Genomic DNA, 22,500 nt, shown 5'->3' with positions numbered 1-22,500 from the left:
CCAATGACCTTCCTGTGATCATGCGCAGAATCTTCTTTATATCATGCACAGTGTGGAACTACATGTACAAACTGGCTTATTTGTGGAAATAATTTAATTGTAAACAATATTGTCAAGGTCTTTGACATGTACATGTTGGTCAAAGTACAGGAAAGTATACATTCGTTAGGAATCTACTGAAATTCACATGAAAATGTGTGTAGAATATCACATGACCTTGCACATATAATTTGACCCCCCCAACTCAGTTTTAGATATTCATTTGCTGCAAACAGGGGCGTCGATCCATTTTTCAGATTGGGGGGGCAAAATCATGAATCGTTCTAAAGGCGCTCGATCACACCAAACAAACTCACCCACACACACACACAGGCCTAATTATATGAGAAAGAGACTAGGACACATATCTCACCAACAAATTAATGCGAGCGTGAAGCGTGAGCTGAAATTTTTTAGAATGCTGACCTGAAAACAGGAATGGTACCTGTTTAGGACTGTTTGTAGCAGTAACTCATGTGGAGGATACATATCTCACTACACAGATAATGCGAGTGCCGAGAGCGAGCTGAAATTTCTTTATATTCTGACCTGAAAGATTCATTTTTGGTACTGATGATTAGGATGGGTATCTAAAATAACAATAGATGCGAGCGCGAGCTGAAAATTTTGATATTTCGATCTGAAAAAATTGACAGGTTAATGGACGTTTTTAATAAAGAACAAGATATATATTCAACAAAAGATTATTGCAAATCGGAGCGGGAGTTCTTTTTAGGTTTAGAACTGAGAACGGGACATTCTACTCACCTAATTAATCATGAAAAGTATGGGTTTTGGTACATAAATTATGCGAGTGCGAAGCGCGAGCTGAAAATTTTTATATTCCAATCTAAAAAACGGACATATTGAGCACGATTTTAAATAAAGAACGAGTTGTGTATCTCAATCTCGCTTGCTGATTTCTGTGTAACACTGCAATCTTATTTTACTTTTGCACATGCATGCGGAATTATTGGGGGGGGGGGGTGCAAAACGATATGTTTGCCCCCCCAATATTTTCATTGGTGGGGCGATCGCCCCCCCTGCCCCCCCAGGATTGACGCCTCTGGCTGCAAACACTATTGCCAACACTTGATATGGGTTTTAATGTGATGAATCTGGATGCATTATATTACCACATAACAGACCAAGACTTTCCCCATACAAAATCAACAATGACAATGAAGATGATCCATGGTAATGAGAAAAATGAATAATTAATATGAGCATGATCAGTGTGTTGATTTTAAAGAAGAAATTGTAAGTCCTGTCTCTAGATGTCAAGACCTAGATATTTCAAGACTATAATTTTCTTTAACTTCCATTTTTTCTAACTAATGAACTGAGGTGCATATGAATAAGTCTTCACAGCAAGTTCAAATGGTTGAATAGAGATCTTTATGCATGTAAATAGTAATTAGAGATTGAATTGGGAAATTTACACAATCTATGATACTTTGAAGACTGAAGGTTACTATAGAACTTGAAGAAAAGGTGTTGTTTCACCTCATGGGGGGGGGGGGGGCATATAGCATACATGAGCAAATTGATTTGTCTCCAACATGGGTGGGGGGAGGTTATGTGCATTTGGAAAATATGTTGCTATATGTTATTACCTTTGGTTCAAGTATCTCTGTGAATACATGGGAGGGGAATGATGCTCAGAAAAAGAAGAGGACATAAAGGCCTAAACAAAACCTGCATGATTCTCACAAAATGCTCAACAGACGGAAACTTGAAGGAAAGAGGTTAGAAAGTGCAAAAACATGCCAAAACATGCCAAAACACCAGAAGTTGTAATAAATTTTTAAACAACTCCCTGTATATCAATACATGACATTTCACCTTGGTCATGTGACCGATTTTTCCCAGTAGCTTCTTGAAAATCAGAGGAATATCTTTTCGAATGGGAGAAGCTGGACATGCCTATATCAATAAAGAACAAATAACAACCATACAGATGGTAGCTTGAAACAAGATAAGAAGCAAAATGACAAGGAAAAAAATCAAATTAAAATGAATATGAAGGTGATTCTATATGATAAATTACTGTTTAGATCTGGATTTTTTCCCCCCATCTTATTAGAAATTTTGAGTAATTGATGAACACTGCCCTCCCCCAAAAAAATCTTTCAGAAAAAAAAATACCAAAGATGATTGTATTACATGAGCCTGTTTGTTTTCTTTTATAAGCATGCCCTTTTTTTTTTTTTTTCATTTTTCTGCATAATATTCTAAAATCAAAACATACGTGACATAACATTAGAGTCACTTTTGGTGGATCCTTCCATTCTTTTACTTTCACGCAAAAGAATTGCTTCGCGGCGACGAAATTCTGCAACAAAATTTAGACAGATTGAGACAAAATGGAAAAAGATTTTGTGATGTTCATTTCTGTATGGTAATTGTCTTCTTTTGCTGGTCTATATTCATTATGTAGAATTTTCTGTTAAAATGATATTCTTTCAATGCCAAAGAGTATTGATTTCAAATTGAATGATTGCCAATATTGAATGTGTGTAGGACCTTCAAGGATACATGTAGGCCTATCTATTAAAGTTGATTTATTTTTTATGACTGTGGACAAAATCAAAATCAACTTGAAAAATCCAGATGAAGTGATATCGTCCAATTTTTCTTTAGAGCTATTCAAAAGTAACATTCTGTACAATCCTCTGAGACGTGAAAGATTAAAATATTATTAAATGTTTTTAAAACTCTCAACATTTATCACACTATTTCACCTTGAAAATGTCCTATATTATTTGGGAGGGATGATTCAGGCTGTTCAGAAGACACCTACTGCTGATAAGGCAATTGTCACCTTTATACTGAATTTTACATTTTTATCTATTTTTCCAGCATTCAAAATTAATCTACAAGAAAATGCAAATTCTATAAATTTGTGACATGAATTCAATTATAGACAAAAGAACAACAGGCAAAAGCACTCAAAAGCATGTTACATCCTGCCACATATGAATTATAATTCAAGATCAGTCTTTGAGAAATGCTCCTGGATCTTAATACAAAGTTTCTGTATAGTTCTAAGGACATCATTTCACAATGGATACATAATCACTGACACGTTGACAATCATTTACAATTTCAAAGATATCCTTGCTACAGATTGGCCAAGAAGCACTGAATATGACAACTTTCATAAAGCAGTGCTCTATAATGTTTTATGTCATTCAGCAGACAAACTGTCCTTTTGTGGAAGGTTAGCCAATGGTATTAAAGTCAATACTTGGTTAGTCACTGGTTAGTCTCATTAGGTAAATTGCTAATTCGTCTACTGCCAACTCGTCCACTCTTCACATGATCTACTTTCATTTAGTCTAATGCCATTCCATCCATCAACATTTCATCTAACAACCATTTGTTCCATTAACCATTTGGTCCAATCGTCACTTCGTCTAATCACCATTTCATCTATGACCATTTCTTGTCATAAACATTTGGTCTAATATCCATTTAATTTTCATTCATTTTGCACAATTTAACACTTAGTCTAATTAGACCAAATGGTATATGGACTAAATGGCTATTGAATCAACTGGTTATTAGACGGAACGGCATAAGACTAAATGAACGTAGACCATGTGGTGAGTGGACGAACTGATGGTAGACCAAATGATAGTAGACGAGTTGGCAATTGGATGAATTGGAAATAAACCATCTCATTAGATAGCCATTGGTTAGTCAAAAAGAGGACAAGCAATACATTCACTTTACCTTTGAAGGCACTGTGGGTGCTCATTCTATCTCCCATGCTGTGATAGAAGTCCTGGACCAACTCAGCCTGCTCTTCCACTGACAGATTAGACTCCCTCTGGAGTCTCTCTACAAATGCCCTGCACTGCTTGTTAAGATCCTGAGCAGCAGGGCGGTTGAGGATTTTAAGAAACTCCATGAAGTCGCCCATGGCACGCTGGCTCTCCATGCTGATCTGTTTCTCAAGTCGTGCATGAGGAGCAGGAGCAGCGCCCTCTGTTGTCATGAATGAAATCATTAAAAGAAACATTTTTCAGTATTACTAATTTTACTATACATGTATGCTACCCAGGATCTCATTGAAATATACTCCATCCTAGCAAATAATTAAGAAATACACTCAACTATAAAAAGTTATTATTTTCAATTGTCTATATACCTTGGCCTTTGAGTAAATAAGCACAGTAAAGCAGTTCATTCATGGAAAAGCAAACCATTCATACATCCGCCCTGTATGTTTTAATACGTTTGCACTATAAGAACATCACTCCCGAGGATTTCAAGATTAAGAGTGGAAGCATGGGTCTGGTCTACACATTTCTAATATGTTCCAATAGGACCAATAAGATAATATCAAAATATGAAATACTGGCAAATTCATCCAATCTTGAGAGAGAACAAAAAATGCCATAAGTCTCCATAAACTTTACTTGAAAAATATTAAATTTTTGTGTAAAAAAAATAACACTCGGGTAGTTCTTTCTGATCACAATCCAATTAGGTCACCCCAACTGCAAGATGATTTGTATAAATAGAGATAAATCAAATAAGCATTCAACAAAATAAAGTTCAAATTTTTGCTCAATTTCACAAAACAGATTAAATAAATCATTAACACACAAGTGAGCAGGTCAATGAAACAAACTATTTTGTATTTAAACATCATACAAAACATCTGCACTATTTTTTTTTTTCTCATTTTCTCTCATTTTGAAGCTTTCTCACAGCTCATATATACATTAAAACAGTAGGCCTAAAGCCTACATGTAGGTATTTCGTTTTCTTTAATATGAAAGAATTAATTAAATACCTCTGTTTGGTGTCTTGCCACCCTTTGAGAAGAGTGTCTTCATGGACTTTGTTTTGCTATTCTGTCTCTGCTTCCGTTTCTCCTCAAACTTATCAAAGGTCAGAGTCTCATTTTGACCCCCTAGGGTGGGGGCACCTGCTGGGGATACCACCCCTTGCGAGCCTGAAGGGGATGGGGGCTGCTCTGGCTTGGAAGATCGAGGGGGAAACGTGAGGGCCATATGGGTGGGTTCATTAGAGGTTTGTTGATCTGGGGTGGTCACTAGAGTGGAGGGGCGGCCAGAGCGTTGCATTTCACTCTCGTACAGCCTAGGAATATTACAAGAGAACATAATGTTATATTTACAAATAAAACAATACCACTACAGAAAGTAAAACCATCTAGCAATAGCTTCTATTTATCACAGTTTAGGGGGGAGGTTGATTTTTAAAAATGTCAAAATGTCTTACTTCTACAACTTCTCATAAAAACAATTAAATAATAAAGAATTGGGACGTTCACAAACTTATAAACTTTATTAAATATTGTAAATAAATTAGCTGAATGTATGACTGTCAACCCCGGGGGGGGCACTCAGTATATAATGCATAGTGGGTATGTGCCGCTGAGGTGACCCCCATTTTTACACTCAAATTTCCGTTCCAAGGCATAGCATTTTTGTCTTTTTTAGAAAAAGAACAAAGAAAGCCGCTCCAAGGCATAGCGTTTCCTTCTTATCGAGAAAAAAGAAGAGAGAAATCCGTTCCAAAGCTTCGCATATTTTTCGTTACGCCGTTCCGGTCGCATTGATCTGCTACGAGGAGCTGCAATTTTGGTGAAAAGCGGCCGTAGAGCGCTTTTCGACCATCGCCTAAGCCCGAGCGCACCCGGCGGAGGCCGCGCTAGCTGCATCATGCACGATTGCCCGTTCCATAGGGATGCATACGCACTCACAGAGATACGGAGATCCGTTCCGAGGACCCCCGTTTTCACAAACATTTGTAGTTCCGAAGCCCGTTCCGAGGGCCTCCTTTTTACAATAAGCCCGCTCCAAGGCCCCCGTTTTTGCCTCGCCCGCGGCACACCCCTACCACTTTTTTGGTCGAGTGCCCCCCCCCCCCCCCCCGGGCTGTCAACCAGTATTGTCATTGAAGAAATGAAGCTGAACAAGCCTCAACTACATGTACATTTACAGTTTGAATTACAATAATCAACATGTCCTACATTTTATAAAGACAGATACAGTATTATAAACCCCATCACTTTATTTTCATTAGATTATCATTTTTAGAATTTGGAAATTACATATAATATTCCCCGACTTATCAAGATTAAGAATAGACATTTCTTATCCTGAACCAAAAATTATTAGTACCTCTTGGCAAACAATGCATCACTCTCTATCTGAGCTTGACGACTGCGTTGGCATTCCTCCCTCCAGCATTTTGAGCAGTATCCCTGCCAAGCGACAGTGCCATAGAACCCACAGCCTTTCTTGCAGAGAAGTTCAGCCTCATCAATGTGGAAACCCTTCTTCTTCCTAGTTGGAGCAGCCATCTTGAAAGATGCAGATCAAAAAGCACCGGATTTCTAAGGGCAAACAGTCGAAAAGCAAAATCTTTATTTCCATGTTCATAAATCACATATAGACAGGGAATAAAGACACACAAAATTACTCACACAAGATGTTTACATACAGTTTGGAACTGATCTGACACCCATGGAGATCTACTACATGAATGGGGTCTAGCTCCGGGGGGGGGGGGGCACTTCCATTGACGAGTGGATACCATGCGCGACCATGGGTCTCGAAAAGCACCCTAAACACGTATTTTCAATATTCTGAAAATGCACCCCTTAACAAGTATCGGCGTGTGAAACAAAACGATACTCTTGGCAAGTATTCCCTGAATTGACCCCCTAAACAAGTACAGCGATATTTTTAATTGTTATGTCACGGACGTCGGCCGTCAGTACCTAGATCATTGGGTTTAGTACGACCTCCCACATCTCGCGTAATTCATACTCTAAACACGTATAATGTCGACTCTTGGGGCAAAAAGTACATCTTTTACAGAACATTTGTCTTAATTTTTTTAAACCCTCGCAAATTTGACCCTAAACACGCTCTTTCCTAGCGAAAATGGATACCCTTTTTTCATTATTCTAGCGTTTTTGACACCCTTATTCCAACGTTACGGACTCGAGCGTCGCGTAACGTTGGGGAAGTACAATAAGAAACAAGATGGATTCTTGTTTAAAAATAACAACGAGAGCGTAGAAATGTCGGAAATGAAGTTTTATCCCATGGCCATGTAGGCCTACATGATTTATGGCTAGATGTTTTAGAAGGAAAGTAGAAATCTCGGGGGCGAAAGTTTCAGGGTTTTTTGCGGTACACGCAGATGAATAGGAAGGACTCCCTGGCTTCATTGAGAGTAAGCCTACGTTAGTAAATGATTTTTACTCTCAAGAAGCCGCCTGGCTACGACTATTGTTTTCTATTGTTCTTCCCCAACGTTACCCGACGCACGCGTCTGTAACGTTGGGGAAGAACAATAGGAAACAAGATGGCGGCGTAAACATCGGGCAAGTCTCTTCCGTCTTTACACAATATTTCTCTCATTTTTTTGATGAATTCTTGTTCAAAAATAACAACGAGAGCGTAGAAATGTCGGAAATGAAGTTTTATCCCATGTACATGATTTAGCTTTAGGGCTAGATCTTTTAGAAAGAAAGTAGAAATCTCGGGGGCGAAAGTTTCAGGTTTTTTGGTGGTACACACAAAAGTATATGACGGAAGCCCTGGCTTCATGAGAGTGACCTTACGTTAGTAAATGATTTTTACTCTCTAGAAGCCGCCTGGCTAGCTACGACCGCCACGACGCGACCCGATGATATTGATGTAGGGCCTACCGTACCTGAGGCTGAATTAACAGAAGAGGACGAAGCCTCGAGTCGAAGGTTGTCCGTACGGTCCGTACCGTACGCCGATGACCGATCTTGACTTGACTCTTGACTTGTCTTGAGTCGTTTCTGGATCACTTTCTGCATGCACCGTACTCCAAAAAAAGTCTAACCTTAAGGCTTAGGCTTAACCTATGTGATTCTGCAATTGAGACTGAGTCGATAGTATGTACCGAAGAAGAGGTTGGGTAACTATCTATCCGAGCAACTAAAAATCGAAGATTCGGCTGCGCTGCAGCTGCACTGCGCTAGTTATATAGTATTAGTAGGTCTACGGCCGGGTACGTAATTTTGTAAGTAAACGTACGGTACGGTATGTCACCTGACTGGTCAGCTGATCTGAATCAACGACCTGCGTAGCAGAGCCCCAGAGCTGAGTTGGGATAATTAATAAACGATGTTTATATTCTTTTGGATAACAGTTTCTTGCTTATTCGATCTTTTTGGAATTTGTGTCGACATTGTTCAGTATGTATCTCACTCTCATTCTAGTTATTCTCCAACTGTAACGTAAATAATCCAAGCCAATATGTCAAGCGGCAAGCCAGTACGTGGCACTACTGGTAGCTCGATCTCGAGCCAAGTTTTTTTGGAAATGGAGGCATCCATGAGACCATGAACGGGCATGATGATGCCTCCCTCCAGCTCCACGACCACGCCCCTCCACGACCACGCCCCTCCACGACCACAGGCCTGCCCGGACCACAGGTTCCCTGGGGCGGTATTCTGAAAACGTTCTTATCTTAATTTTGTTCTTATCTACGTCACGTTCTCAAATTGGTATTCTGAAAACGCTCTTATCTTTTTCTGATCTTTTGTTCTGATCTTTTTCTTATCTTGCTTTCCATCGATGCTGAGCGCGTAAATTTATAATTCGCGCATGTGATACAAAAGCGCGCTAAAAGATAAGAACAAAATAAAGATAAGTGGTATTCTGAAAACGTTCTTATCTTTTATCTTTCTTATCTTTTTACGATATTTATGATAATATATAAGATAGCTAGAGGGTTATCACATTTTACGATGTCCGCGTTCTTTCTTGCTAAAAATCGATGGCCACTCGTAGTAACAAGTATTCCTCCCACCCTTTCTTTCATTCACCCTTTATTTTGCCCGTCTCCTTTGTCTTTCCCTTTTTTCTTTCTTTTTTTCGTTCTGTCTTTCTTTATTTAGTTTATTTATTTTCTCTTTTTCTTCCTTTCTATCTGTCTGTCTGTCTTCCTTTCTTTCATTCTTCATTTATCTTTTGTTTTATTCTTTTGAATCTTTTAACTTCTTTATTTTTCTTTTGCCTTATTTTATTTATTTTTTATATTTCTTCCTTTCATATTTTCCCTTTTCGATTTTTTCCCTTTTTTTCTTTATTAAGTTTTTTTTTCTTTCCCCTTTTCTCTCTTTCTTTCTTTTTTTTTCCTTTTCTTCCTTCATTTTATTTTTTTGTAATCTTTTTTATTTCTTCATTCATTTTCTTTCTTTCACTCACTCTTTCGTCTTTATATATTCTTTTTCTTTTATATTTATTCATTTTATTTGTTCCTTTTTTTCTTTCTTTTCTTCTTCCCTTAATTTTTTTATTTGTTCCCCTCATTTTTTTTTCTTTCTCTGAATTTCTTTCATTTTATTTTTTGGTTCTTTTTTTTTCTTTTTTCACTCGTTCGTTTGCTCTTTCTTTGATTCTTTTTATTTCTGCTTTATGACACTAAATGTGTGCCTTATATAGGCCTATTTTCTTCTTTCTTTATTCTATTTTATTTTTTTCTCGCTCATTCTTATTCCGCTCATCCTTTTTTTTCTCTTCTATTAATTTAAAAAATCTTTTTCTTTATTCTTTCCATTAATCGTTCTTTGTTTTCTTTTTTTCATTCATTCTTCATTTTTCCTGCTTTTTTATTTTCCCTTTCTTTTTTCCTTCTTTGAATTTACCTTTCTTTTTATCTTTCTTTAGTTTTTAATTTTCATTTCATCTTTTATCTTCTCTAACTTATCTCTTTCTTTATTTCTTTGCTTCATTTTCCTTTTTTCTCTCTTCCTTCACTTTTTACATTTTTTTTATTCCTTCCTTTTCTTTTTTTCATTTTTTACTTTCTTACATTCGTTCTTCTAGCTTTATTTGGTTCTTTATTCCTTCATTTAATCCTTTTTAATCTTTTTATTTTGTCCTTTTTCGTTTTTTTATTTAAGTTTCTTTCCTCTTCCTTCTTTATTTTTCCTTCAATTTTTTATTCCTCTTTTTATCATTGATTATCGTTCTATTTATTCCTCCCTTTTCTTTCTTTTATTCAATTTTTTTTTATTTCTTTAGATTTTTTTAATTTTCTTTTAAGTTCTTTTTGCTTGCTTTCGTTCGTTTACCTTTTCCCTCTTTCATTGTTTTCTGCTTTGTTCCCTTTAGTTTTTAAATATCTGCTTCATTCTGACCCTTTTCTGTCTTCTTACCTATTTAGGAAATTGGCTATACAATCTCCTAATATTTATATAAAAGTTAGGTCCTACCTTAATTCTTGCTCGCCAGATGATAGAATGGGTTCCAGCCGCTCAGATAAATTGCACAAATCTGTGAATAGAAACATTTACACTTGACAATTTCAAACAGAGTAGAAAAAGGGAAAGATGTCACAAAATGTCTCGCGAAGTAATGAGCTCACTAAATACTGCAGAGAATATAGGCTTTGAAGGAGTGGAAGTGACGGTAAGAAGTAAGAATTGGAAAATGTAGAGAAATAGGTATAAATTGATCCTCCACAAGATTTGAGTCGATCCTCACTAGCAGCTGGATGAGATGGTCAGCATGAGTGGTCAGGACGAAGGCAGAGAGTAGAGTGATAATGTGATGGAGAAAACAAGTTGTTTTTGACCAACATCAGAAAAGGTGAGACAAAGAAATAAGCGCCAAAAAGGGGGGCAAAACAAAGTTGAAAAGAACAAAGAAGAGAGAAGCAGACTGTGAGAAAAGCAAACATGCAAGCATCTCTGTAGTGATGTTGTATACCTGCAAGTTCATTGCAATAAACAAGGGACAATGAAAGGATGTTTGCTCCAAGTCTAAGAACAAAAGAAAGGTTGTTTCTCAATATAAGAATGTGTTTGCCAAGTAGATTTGAGCAGGAAATGAGTTGCCTTGCTCTGTGCTAGTACAGTATAGTAGTACATTGCACATGGCATAAACAAGTTAGAATATAGACATGAAATTGGAAATAAAAGAAAGAATTTATATACATGTACAGTATGTTGAAATATAAATGAAAATATATACAAGGAAAGAATATATAGATGTACATATATATAAAGAGATATAGTCAAGTCACTACACCTACTTACTTTCTTTCTTCCTGTTTTATTCTTTATTCGTAACTACTTTTTTTTCTTTACTTTCTTTCTTTCTTTATTTTGTGCACGTGTCTCGAAATAATAATCAGTCATTGCGTATAAAATACCTATTTCGCGCAATGCGCCAGAAACAGTGTACGCGCAGCGCCCATGATATTTTCTTGACATAAGGGACGCTTCTATTGGTTAAACTGCCAATATAAAGCGCATTTTGATTGGTTATATCTTAAAAATGGGCGTGTTGAAGATAAGAAGTAGGCAGTCCTTACAGAGATAAGAACGCGTTAAGAAGATTTTCAGAATACCGATTTGCAATGATTTTAGCGTCTTCTTCATTGAGATAAGATAAAAGATAAGAACAAAGATAAGAACGTTTTCAGAATACCACCCCAGGACCCAGTCTGAATTCTCTAGCCCAACAATTCCCCCCAAAACATAAAATGTGTTGATCCTGAAGTGTTTTGAAAATTTTGGGTTGACTGTGCTGCAGAGTCGTACACAGCCAGGAAGCAAGTGTTATTGGAATAATCCAGTTGACGGTCTCATAGTCATATAGCTAGCCTAGGCCATGTACAAGACCTGGAAAAGTTGTTAAGTAAAAGGTTTTTTTGTTGATTCGTGTTCTAGATGGGTATTGAAGTAAATTCAGCTTGGTGCCACCTTGGCAACCTTGAGCAATTTTTTTAATTAGCCTAATTAGTATAATCATCTAATTAGCATATGTACGATATGTAATATGCTACTTTTCTTAAACCAAAAAGATTGAAAACATAAATAATGTAATTTTTCTAAGAGGTCTTGTGACGAGGAATCTATTCATAGCAATATATTTTAAATATTTTAGTTATGCAATTATCGTAATCAGCCTAATTAGCATAATGAGCTAATAAGCATAAGTGTAATATATACGTATTTGTGGATGTCTATCCAGAAAATGCCCAACATGTAGATAATGTAACCTTCCTATGGTTTTCTATAGCGAGGAATTCATTTATGACATAATTTTGCAATTTTAACCAATGTAATCGCTGTAATTAGAATAATTAGCATAATGCACTAATTATTAACATACATGTGTGTATTATATATAAAAATATATATTTCTTTGTCATTTCATATCAAGAATGCCCGAAAACATGAATAATACAGCTATCCTATGGTTTTCTATGGCGAGGAATTCATTTATGACATTATTTTTTACCTTTTTACCAATGTAATTTTCGTAATTAGCATAATGCACTAATTAACATATATGTGCAATATATATTCCTTTGTCATTTTATATAGAAAATGCCTGAAAACATGAATAAAATACAGCTATTTCATAGTTTTCTATGACGAGGAATTTATTTATGATATCATATTTCACTTTTCACAATGTTAATGTTGTAATTAGCTTAATTAGCATAATGGGCTAATTAAAGTGGAACGCCTCTGGCAGTTTCGCCTGCATTACGGAATATGATATATCAGCAGTTTTGACTTTGAAAACAGCTATTGCATAACATATTCACATAAGAAAACATTCATATGATGTCCATTGATCCAAAATGGCCTTTGACCATGATCATGTGACCTACATGTAATACGTGTGTAAAACAATCCTTCATACTAGATTACCTTTATGTTTATGTTTCATGAACTAGATCCATAAACTTTAAGTTATGATGCCAAGTTAAAGAATACCCCTAACATGGCCAAAGTTCATTGACCTTACATGACCTTTGATCTTGGTCATGTGACCTGACATGCGCTCAGGATATTCAGGGATAGGCCTACATGGTTGCACTTATGTCCAAGCTTCATGAACTTCATGTAGACCCATAAACTTTTAAAGTTATGATGACGATTCCAAAAATACCCCCAACAAGGTCTTAGTTCATTGGCCCTAAATGACATTTGACCTTAGTCATATGACCTGAAACTAAGGCAGAATGTTCAGTAATACTTGATTACCTTTATGTCCCAGTTTCATGAACTAGGTTCATATACTTTCTAGGTTATGATGACATTGCAAAAACTTAACCTTGGTTTATAAGATTTTAATGTTGACGACGCCGCCGTCGCAAAAGCGGCGCCTTTAGTCTCGCTCTGCTATGCAGGCGAGACAATAACTACAGTGACAACGAAACGTATTGCACCTATTTTTTAATTACCACTGACCATAGGATAGCTGTATTTTTTAAATGTTTTCAGGCTCTCTTGATATAAACTAACATAGGAACATATGCTTAATATATTGCACATATATGTTAATTAGGCATTGTGCTAGTTATTCTAATTAAGGCATTGACATTGGTTAAAATGGAAAATTACTGTCATAAATGAATTCATCAACGTAGAAAACATAAGAAGAGCTGAATCATTTATGTTTTCAGGCCGATGTAGACAGTACTTTGACATAATATAGAAATCTATTTATTGCAAATATATGTTAATTAGCGCATTATGCTCATTACGCTGATTACAACAATAACATTGATTAAAAGGAAAAAAAATAATGTCACAAAAGAATTCCTCATAAAAAACTATAGGATAGCTGTATTATTTTTATGTTTTCAGGCATTCTCAATATAAAATGACAAGGGAATATATGTATTGCACATATATTAATTAGCGCATTATGCTCATTACGCTGATTACAACGCTAACATTGGTTAAAAGGAAAAAAAATAATGTCACGAAAGAATTCCTCATCATAGAAAACCATAAGATAGCTGAATTGTTTATGTTTTCAGGCATTTTCAATATAAAATGACAAAAGAATATTTGTATTGCACATATATGTTAATTAGCGCATTATGCTAATTATACTAATTATGTCAATTACATTGGTAAAAAGGGAAAAGTAATGTCATAAATGAATTTCTCGCCATAGAAAACCATAGGATAGCTATATTATTCATGTTTTCAGGCATGTCGATATAAAATGACAAAGAAATATATATTTATATTGCTCATATATGTTAATTAGCGCAGTATACTAATTACGCTAATTACCCCAATAGCATTGGTAAAAAGGGAAAAATAATGTCACAAATTAATTCCTCAGCATAGAAAACCATAATATAGCTGTATTATTTATGTTTTCAGTCGTTCTCAATATAGAATGACAAAGGAATATATAATTATATTGCACATATATGTTAATTAGGGCATTATGCTAATTATGCTAATTACGACAATTACATTGGTAAAAAGGGAAAAATAATGTCATAAATGAATTCCTCGCCATAGAAAACCATAGGAGAGCTGTATTAATCATGTTTTCGGGCATTCTCGATATGAAATGACAAAGAAATATATATATTTATATGTATTACACATATATATGTTAATTAGTGCATTATGCTAATTACTGCGATTACATTGGTTAAAATTGAAAAATGATGTCATAAATGAATTCCTCGCTAGAGAAAACCATGGGAAGGTTGCATTATTTACGTACTGGGCATTTTCTGGATAGACATCCACAAATACGTATATATTACACTTATGCTAATTAGCTCATTATGCTAATTAGGCTGATTAGGATAATTGCATAACTTAAATAATTCAATATTGCTATGAATAGATTCCTCGTCACAGGACCTTTTAGAAAAATTACATTATTTATGTATTCAATCTTTCTGGTTTAAGAGAAGTAGCATATTACATATCGTACATATGCTAATTAGATGATTATGCTAATTAGGCTAATTAAAAAAAATTGCTCAAGGTTACCAAGGTGGCAACCAAGCTGAATTTACTTCAATACCCATCTAGAACACAAATCAACAACAAAACTTTGTACTTAACAACTTTTCCAGGTATGAGAAATTTCTACTGGACTAGAATGTTGTGAAAGCCAAGGAGTCAGTCGTACATAGGATCTCAGAGACTCAGACTCCGAGTACTCAACGAGATACATTCTAAGTTAATCTTGTCTTGATCATGAAAGTAATCAAATGGAGGTGGGCGGGCTGGGGGGTGAAAACGGCAGCTTGCTTGGCCTTGGCTAGGATCGATCATTGGGGAATTTTGGATTAGATCTAACTTATTAGGCATATACTGTATATGCTGGATATAATAGTTAACAGATGGTTATTTCTATTTAAAAAGCTCAATTTTAATAGCAGCAGCCTGTGCAGTAGAGCTCCCAGGGTTTCAAGATTATAAAGGTCATACATGTAGTAAACCTTAACAGCCATTTCAATTGCATCTATAGTTACAGTGTAGAAATATAACACCTGGGGAATTCCCAGGGTTAGCCAGTAGTGATTGTTGCATTAGTTAAAGGGGAAGTTCATCCTGGTAAAAAGTTGTTGTAAAAATAGCAGAAAAAATATTGGTGAAGGTTTGACCTTTGAGGAAAATTTGTTTCAATAAAGGTCATACATGTAGTAAACCTTAACAGCCATTTCATGCAATTGCATCTATAGTTACAGTAAATTAGAATGTAGATATATAACACAGAGAATATACAGTATATATGAGCAAACCTGGGGAATTCCCAGGGTTAGCCACGTAGTGATTGTTGCATTAGTTAAAGGGGAAGTTCATCCCGATGAAAAGTTGTAAAAATAGCAGAAAAAATATTTAAAAAATATTGGTGAAGGTTTGACCTTTGAGGAACATTCGTTAGAGATTAAGAAGGTTATTAGAATTTTAAGTTTCAGATTTGTGAAGTCATAAACGAGTAGCTGCAGCATATGTTATGTAATTTAAAATGCATGAATTTCATTTTTGAATGGTTCTCAATGACTTATTGTTTTCTTTTCAGCATTGGGTGTGAAATGATTTGTATATTGATAGAGATCTACAAAAGGAATAGTAATATTTTCAATTTTCTGAGAAAATGACATTTCATTGATTTGTTACCATTCGCTCTGTAGGAATGCAGCTCACATATGATGTCATAAATCAAATAATTAAAATTCTAATTTTTTAATTTATTGATGGATTTTTCTCAAAGCTTTGGCATTATTGTTTGTTTGCTATTTGTACAATAAACTTTTTGTCAGGGTGAATTTCCCCTTTAAAGAAAATTAAAAATAGATCAAGCATGAGCCTTTGAGGAAGGAAATATTGAGGAAGTGGTGTGTCATGTGATTTAACAAGATTGACTTCAAAAGACATATGGTATGTTACAAATCAAATTTAGACTGCAGTGATGAAAAATTGTGCAAATTATCTTTTCTAAATTCATTTGTAGTCTGAAGTCTGTGGCCTTTCTGTGCAGCTATTCTTACTATTGAATGGAGAATGGGCAGTATTTTTAGTGGCCAAAGACAGTGAGTGCCTCAATGATTTTTATTTGCACATTCATGTGCAGAATTGTTAAGTTAAATGTTTATTTTCAGGTTGTACTAAAGTTGGTTTTCTTTCATATTCCTCAAATCTCCTTCAAGTTTTAGTCTTAACCTTAATCTGTTGTTAATGTTGTTAATGATAATAGTGACAGTCATGATTTAACTACCCACTAAGGGACATTACAGAAAAAGAAGTGTCCTTTTATCTTTAAAAATAATGTGTTTTTAGTTTTAATTTTTATTAATTCTTTCCATCTTTGGTTTCATTGCTTTTATAGAAGTACCGAGGAGAATAAGGTAATGGCAAATGAAGATCAAGTCACCATGGAACAGTCGGTGTTGGATTTTCCTTTCCTGAACGATCCAGAGACAATCAAATATGTTGGAAAGTCAAAGACATTGCTCCTACTTCGTGGCCCACCAGGGAGTGGAAAGTCAACCTTAGCTGAAGCAATCAATAAGAAATATCCTGGAAAAGTTGCCATCTGCTCTGCTCAGAAGCACATTCCTCAGGGTGAAAAACCTCCTTTCTCGAAGCAGATTCTTGAGAATGCCCACTCTGACTGCCATCAGTGTGTCAGGGATGCTTGCTCAAAAGCATTTCCTATTGTCATTGTAGACAACTCAAATGCTGCACTCGATGCAGTGAAAAATTACACTAGCATTGGACATGACTTTGACTATGTGGATGTTCTTGTTACACCGCAGACAAGTTGGATTCTAGATGCCCAGGAGTTGGTAAAGAAGTCCTCTCGAGGTTTCTCGCTTGAAGACATCCAGAAGAAAGTTGAGAAGTTCCAGAAACCAGTATACCCGTTATTCTCTGGCTGGTTTGTGAATAGAAGCGATTCAGAGAGAATGAGGGGAATTGGAAAGAAGTTCTATGAGAGGTGTCTCAGCAAAATGGAATTCAGAGATGAGTTTACAAAGCATCTTATTCCTGATACCAAGGGCAAGAAACAAGGTATGACTAATTCAAATCAGTCATAGACAATTGATGCTGAGGTGCATCTGTTAGATAAGATATCTCTCGAGACCCCTATTTTGACATACTATAAACCATTCATTTGGGCCTTATGACATAATAGATAAAGTCAGAAATAAATGAAGGACCATTTTTTCTTGTGTCCGATTTGTGTTTATTTGCTGATTATCATTTGAATCTATTCACTCTGTATCAATTTTGGTTTTATAATAATATGTAGATCTATAATACAAAACATAAAGGGCCTCCAAGATGTCTTTGTTGAGGCTGCATTTTTTTTCAATACACTTTCACTTATCAGATTCATAGCTGGATTGAAACTAGTTGATTACTTGTACATGTTTTAGGAAATCTTTGCTTGTAACATGGTCTGGTAAATTGCAGACAGCAGTGTGGTATATATATATATATTGTAACAGTCAAGTCTTTGCCACTCTACTAGATTCTGGGTCTAATTGTATTTTATGCTTTATATTACATATTGAGTCGCCTCTATTGTTTATACTGTTAGATGGCTGCTGAAAGATACTGACTAATGTAAGGAAATGCATCAATAGATTTCACCAGTCCTTTGCCATTGGTATGGACATGGCCCCTTTAAACAGGATTTCTTGTAACATGCTGTTAAGTATTTTCTTTTTGTATTCACATTTTCTTTATAGACCCAGAAAATTACTTTTCATCTGAGAACTATACTGTTGGACCTGTGATGCTTCACTGTACAGCCTTCTATAGCAACTATGGTGAGGTTAGTCAATCAGAGGAATATGCTGCCCGTGAAGTGGTAAGAGCTGACAATGGCAAGGCGTTCAATATTAAGGTTATTGGGCTTCTGGTGACCCCACGATCTCTTGGTTTTCGACTGAAACTCAATGATGAAGAGCTCCCCCTGTGGTTAGAGGAAGATGAGGTCAAGGACAGAGTGGAGGAATCTGTGGATGATGCGTGTGCTGCGGCTACTAGAGAAACTTGCAAGCCCTCCGGAGATGAGTGCATCATTACTTATCTGTCTCCGACCTGCGGAACAGGTAGCCGTGCCCACTTCAGTTTGGGTAGTGGGCCTGGTGTTGAAGCGGTCCAGACCGGTCTAGATCTGGTGGAGATCATTAAGATGGAACAAGAAGCAGTTCAGAGGAAGAAAAGTTATACTGTGATAGATTTAGAGGGTGCAAAAGCTGTTGGGTATGGGGAAGGAAACTGGATGGTCTACTTTGATCAAGCTTCTTCAACTGAAGCTCTTTTTGCTGGATACTTCTAGATTTACACTTCTTTAATGTGATAAAATGACAACAGTGCTTTACTTCTATTAGGTGTTTTTCCTTTGGACATGGTATACATCTACAGGTACAGGAATTGTGAATACTTTTTTGTTTGGTGCATGGTTAGTTGGCTACCAGCTTTTTAGTTGCAAGGAACATTCATGAATTGGGTCATAGGTGTCAGTGTTTTTCATGTGATGTTGAACATTAATTCAATTATGTGCAAATAGTTCTGAAGGAAATTGTGTTTTTCATTTTTTATTTCAAGATTTAATCTATGAATGTCTACAATCAGTAAAATACATTGCTACATGTTGTTATATATCACTTTATTTGCAAATCTGCACATTAAAGGAATACAATATACGCCCAGGACAGTTCTTTATAATACATGTATATATTTCATATCAATCAAGAATGCAGCTTGTATAGTGATTGTCAATATAGATGTATTGTCTAATGACCACTTGCCTGAATCAAAAGCACATGATATCAGCAGAGACTTGAAGAGCAAATCACAACAAATCAAAATGATGTGTAACCGCTCAGATGTATTGATGGGCTGGGCATGATGACTTTTTGTCTTGTTAACATTCAGCCTTTGCTAGCTGTTGGGCCTTTGGTCAACCAGGCATGAAACACCTTGTTCTTGTAAATAATATTTAGTAAATTTCTCACCAGTGAACCTTGCAGCAATAGTGATGATGTATTCCATTAATTTGGAACTACAGTTAGTTTGTACTGATGTACATTTTATTTCATTTTTCATAAAACTGTACATGAATAGTAATGCTTTCTGTAATATGGACTATTATGAAAATTAATCAAAATTGCATTCATTGAATATAAACACAGAAAAACATATAGGATAAAGGATGAATGATTAGTCTTTATTTCAAATGAGAGCAATTGGCATATTCGATTTTAACCCTAGTATAAAAAAGGGAAAGCAAGGCATACAAAAGAAAAAGTGAAACAAAAAGGGTGCTGAAAAAAAAAAAAGATAGTACCTGTGAAAATATTCACCAAGGATGAAAAATGATATTCAATTTATTTTCTTTGAAATATGATAATGGAAACAAATGATAAGTGATCAGTAATTTGCAAGTTAGGCTTACTTCCATCTTATTTTAACCCAATTCCCTTTTTGATTTTTTCCATTTTTTTGTGATTAAGCATTAAAAATGCTCTTTCAGCCTTCATTAAATAAGCACTAGCTATATCATTGATAATGATCATGCAGAAATTCAGCATTACAAGGTTATTCTAATTTTTAAGAGTTGTTTCTCATTTGCCTTTGAATTATGTACTCCTGTAATGCTGTACTAGAATCTCCAGTTTTTAGGGATACGAAAAACAGACGAAAATCTCAGAATTCAGGAAAAACATGATATTCATGATGAATTATGAAAAATGCATTAAAAATTATGAAATCATATCCAATACAACATAACTGCATAAGCGAAATATCTTGCCATCAAGCTTGTTCGCAGTGTTTATTGTTTGCCAAGATATAGAAACTTACTGTTTTATAAGATTTTCAGAACGGTATTTGCAGTTGATTTATCATATTTTGTCACAGAATAACATGGAACGTGATGTTTAGAACACTGAAGAATATGGATGCTTAAACTGGAAAACTGGGGTCTCTAAGTCTAGATGCTATTCATACAGAAGATTATATTGCCTGGTAATATCTCATTTAATCACTGTTATGAAGAGACTTTCATAGTTGGTTGTGTGAATATTTGTGACCATTATACATTAAATGTGTATATTGCAAAACTCAAATTAAGAATTCAAAAGGTGAGGAAATTTATAAATTATTATATTAATAAATAGGGCATTTAAAGGAAGGGAAAGAAGTGCTCAATATAGGTGGCTTCCAAGGCTATTAAAAATAGGCATCAACTATACTTCCAATGGGACACATGCACTGGATTACCGCTGGACACCAAGGAAACTGCATAAAGGGCATCTTATTCTGGGCCTATGACTACTAATATTAAGAAGGGCATCAAGTCCATTTCTTTGGGCATCTTAGGTCATGGCCTTAGATGTTTTTTTTTAAATTAATTTGAGCCCTAATATTGTAAACAAATGTTGTCAAACAGTCATACAACCAATTGTAAAAGCCTCTAGAGTAAAAAAAAATTAATTTATTGTAGTTTCTGTATTAATCTAAAATATTGAAATGAGGTAAGAAATATTAACTTCAATACAGTGCCTTTTTTTCTCCCCGGTATAGAATTCTGATTTGCTTGAAAAGCTTTTAAAAAGAAATATTGTACTATTGTTTTTAGCTTGCAAAGCATGTATTGTAATAAAATCATGAAATATACCATCAAAGTCTGAGTTCAAAATATGAATTACAATTCTGAACTTTCTATAAAATTGACTATCCAGTGTATCCCAGAAAAAAAATTAACTGAGAATTGTTGTTTAGTTATCACAACTTAATCAAAAATACAATATACAAATGAAATATTAAAAAATCATTTGATTTACAGTATATGAATTTCAAAAGAAAATCACAAGTTTCAAAATGTCTATATCATCTCTTTAATGTGACACCTTATAGGTCAAGTCCACTCCAGAAAAATGTTGATTTGAATAAAAAGAGAAAAATCAAACTAGCATAACGCTGAAAATTTCATCAAAATCGGATGTAAAATAAGAAAGTTCTGGCATTTTAAAGTTTCGCTTATTTTTCACAAAACAGTGATATTCACAACTCAGTGACATGCAAATGAGTCAATCGATGATGTACATCACTCACTATTTCTTTTGTTTTTTATTGTTTGAATTATACAATATTTCATTTTTTACAAATTTGACAATAAGAACCAACTTGACTGAACCATATAGCATTAAACATTGCTAATTCCACGTGTTCAGGGAGGAATTAATCGTCATTTCACTTGATAATGAGGAGAAAATTAGAATATTTCATATTTCATATAATAAAATACAAAAGAAATAGTGAGTGGATGACATCATCAGTCTCCTCATTTGCATACCGACCAGGATGTGCATATATCTGTTTTGTGAAATTAAGCGAAACTTTAAAATGCCATAACTTTCTTATTTTACATCCGATTTTGATGAAATTGTCAGTGTTATGCTTGTTGGATTTTTCTCTTTTTATTCAAATCAACTTTTTGTTAAGGTGGACTTGTCCTTTAATCAAAGAAAGTAGCCAAGGAATAGCATATTTTATTTCTGTTCAAGGTAGTGGTTACATTTCCTTAATTTTCATAATAAAGGAATTGTCAGGGATTGCCTACCGTAGCAATGACATGGTTAATTATGCATTGCTGATCTTAATGTTGAGTAAGTCCAATAGCTTGCCTGAAAAATCTTTGTTTAAGGAAACTGAAAATTAAATCATTTAAAAGAAACAGAATTTTGTTATTCCTTGGTCATTTTATTTGATTGACAGAGGTATCATATTGAAGGAGCATATATAAAACTTTTACCTGCTTTTTTTTTTAATTCAGATATTCTCTGCCGAATAATGGTTTGTATCCTGTCTTCAAACTGTTTTTACTGACTCATGCATGAAGTCCGGGTAGTGCCACAGGATTTTTTTTCAAGTAGTGAGAAAAAAGGGGAAAAACCAAGGAGAAAAAAAAGAGGGAGAAAAGGAAGGAGAAGAGTAGAAACATGAGAAGTCCCCTGTAATCCAATTGTGCAAAATATGACATCACCTTTAGGTTGTCTTGTCCCACTTCAACATATCCTGGCTTGAAGTATGTATCATGTGATCAAAAAATGGGTGAAAGAAGGGACTAAACTTTACAAAGATATTATAAGCATCAATAAACCTCAGTTTTGTTTATGTGC

At 35.0% G+C, this 22,500-nt stretch overlaps 2 protein-coding genes across 4 annotated transcripts; one reads left to right on the top strand and one right to left on the bottom strand.

Annotated features, from left to right (window-relative positions):
* Positions 1-1,846: 1,846 nt before the first annotated feature.
* LOC129275588 (rab5 GDP/GTP exchange factor-like) lies at positions 1,847-8,041 on the bottom strand. Its single transcript, XM_054912117.2, has 5 exons — positions 7,810-8,041; positions 6,201-6,415; positions 4,847-5,154; positions 3,778-4,032; positions 1,847-1,965 (listed from the first exon to the last, which is right to left on the bottom strand). The coding sequence occupies exons 2-5, from the start codon at positions 6,380-6,382 to the stop codon at positions 1,847-1,849; spliced, it is 864 nt and encodes a 287-aa protein (XP_054768092.2). The 5' UTR covers positions 6,383-6,415; positions 7,810-8,041.
* Positions 7,786-21,003, top strand: LOC129254813 (2',3'-cyclic-nucleotide 3'-phosphodiesterase-like). Of its 3 annotated transcripts, none has more exons than XR_010295732.1 (4): positions 7,786-8,260; positions 16,689-17,374; positions 18,058-18,967; positions 19,033-21,003. XR_010295732.1 is itself a non-coding variant. In XM_064109636.1 (4 exons), the coding sequence occupies exons 2-4, from the start codon at positions 16,364-16,366 to the stop codon at positions 18,651-18,653; spliced, it is 1,311 nt and encodes a 436-aa protein (XP_063965706.1). In that variant the 5' UTR covers positions 8,184-8,260; positions 16,314-16,363; the 3' UTR covers positions 18,654-21,003. The 3 variants fall into 3 exon arrangements, 2 of the variants coding, with proteins under 2 accessions (XP_054749318.2, XP_063965706.1); XM_064109636.1 differs by adding an exon at positions 16,314-16,392 and having other exon boundaries at positions 8,184-8,260; positions 18,058-21,003; XM_054893343.2 differs by having other exon boundaries at positions 7,809-8,260; positions 18,058-21,003.
* Positions 21,004-22,500: the final 1,497 nt, after the last annotated feature.

The sequence above is a fragment of the Lytechinus pictus genome, chromosome 2, assembly GCF_037042905.1.
Source record: "Lytechinus pictus isolate F3 Inbred chromosome 2, Lp3.0, whole genome shotgun sequence".
In the NCBI taxonomy this organism is placed as follows: domain Eukaryota; kingdom Metazoa; phylum Echinodermata; class Echinoidea; order Temnopleuroida; family Toxopneustidae; genus Lytechinus; species Lytechinus pictus.
This window is presented reverse-complemented; position numbering and strand designations above follow the sequence as displayed.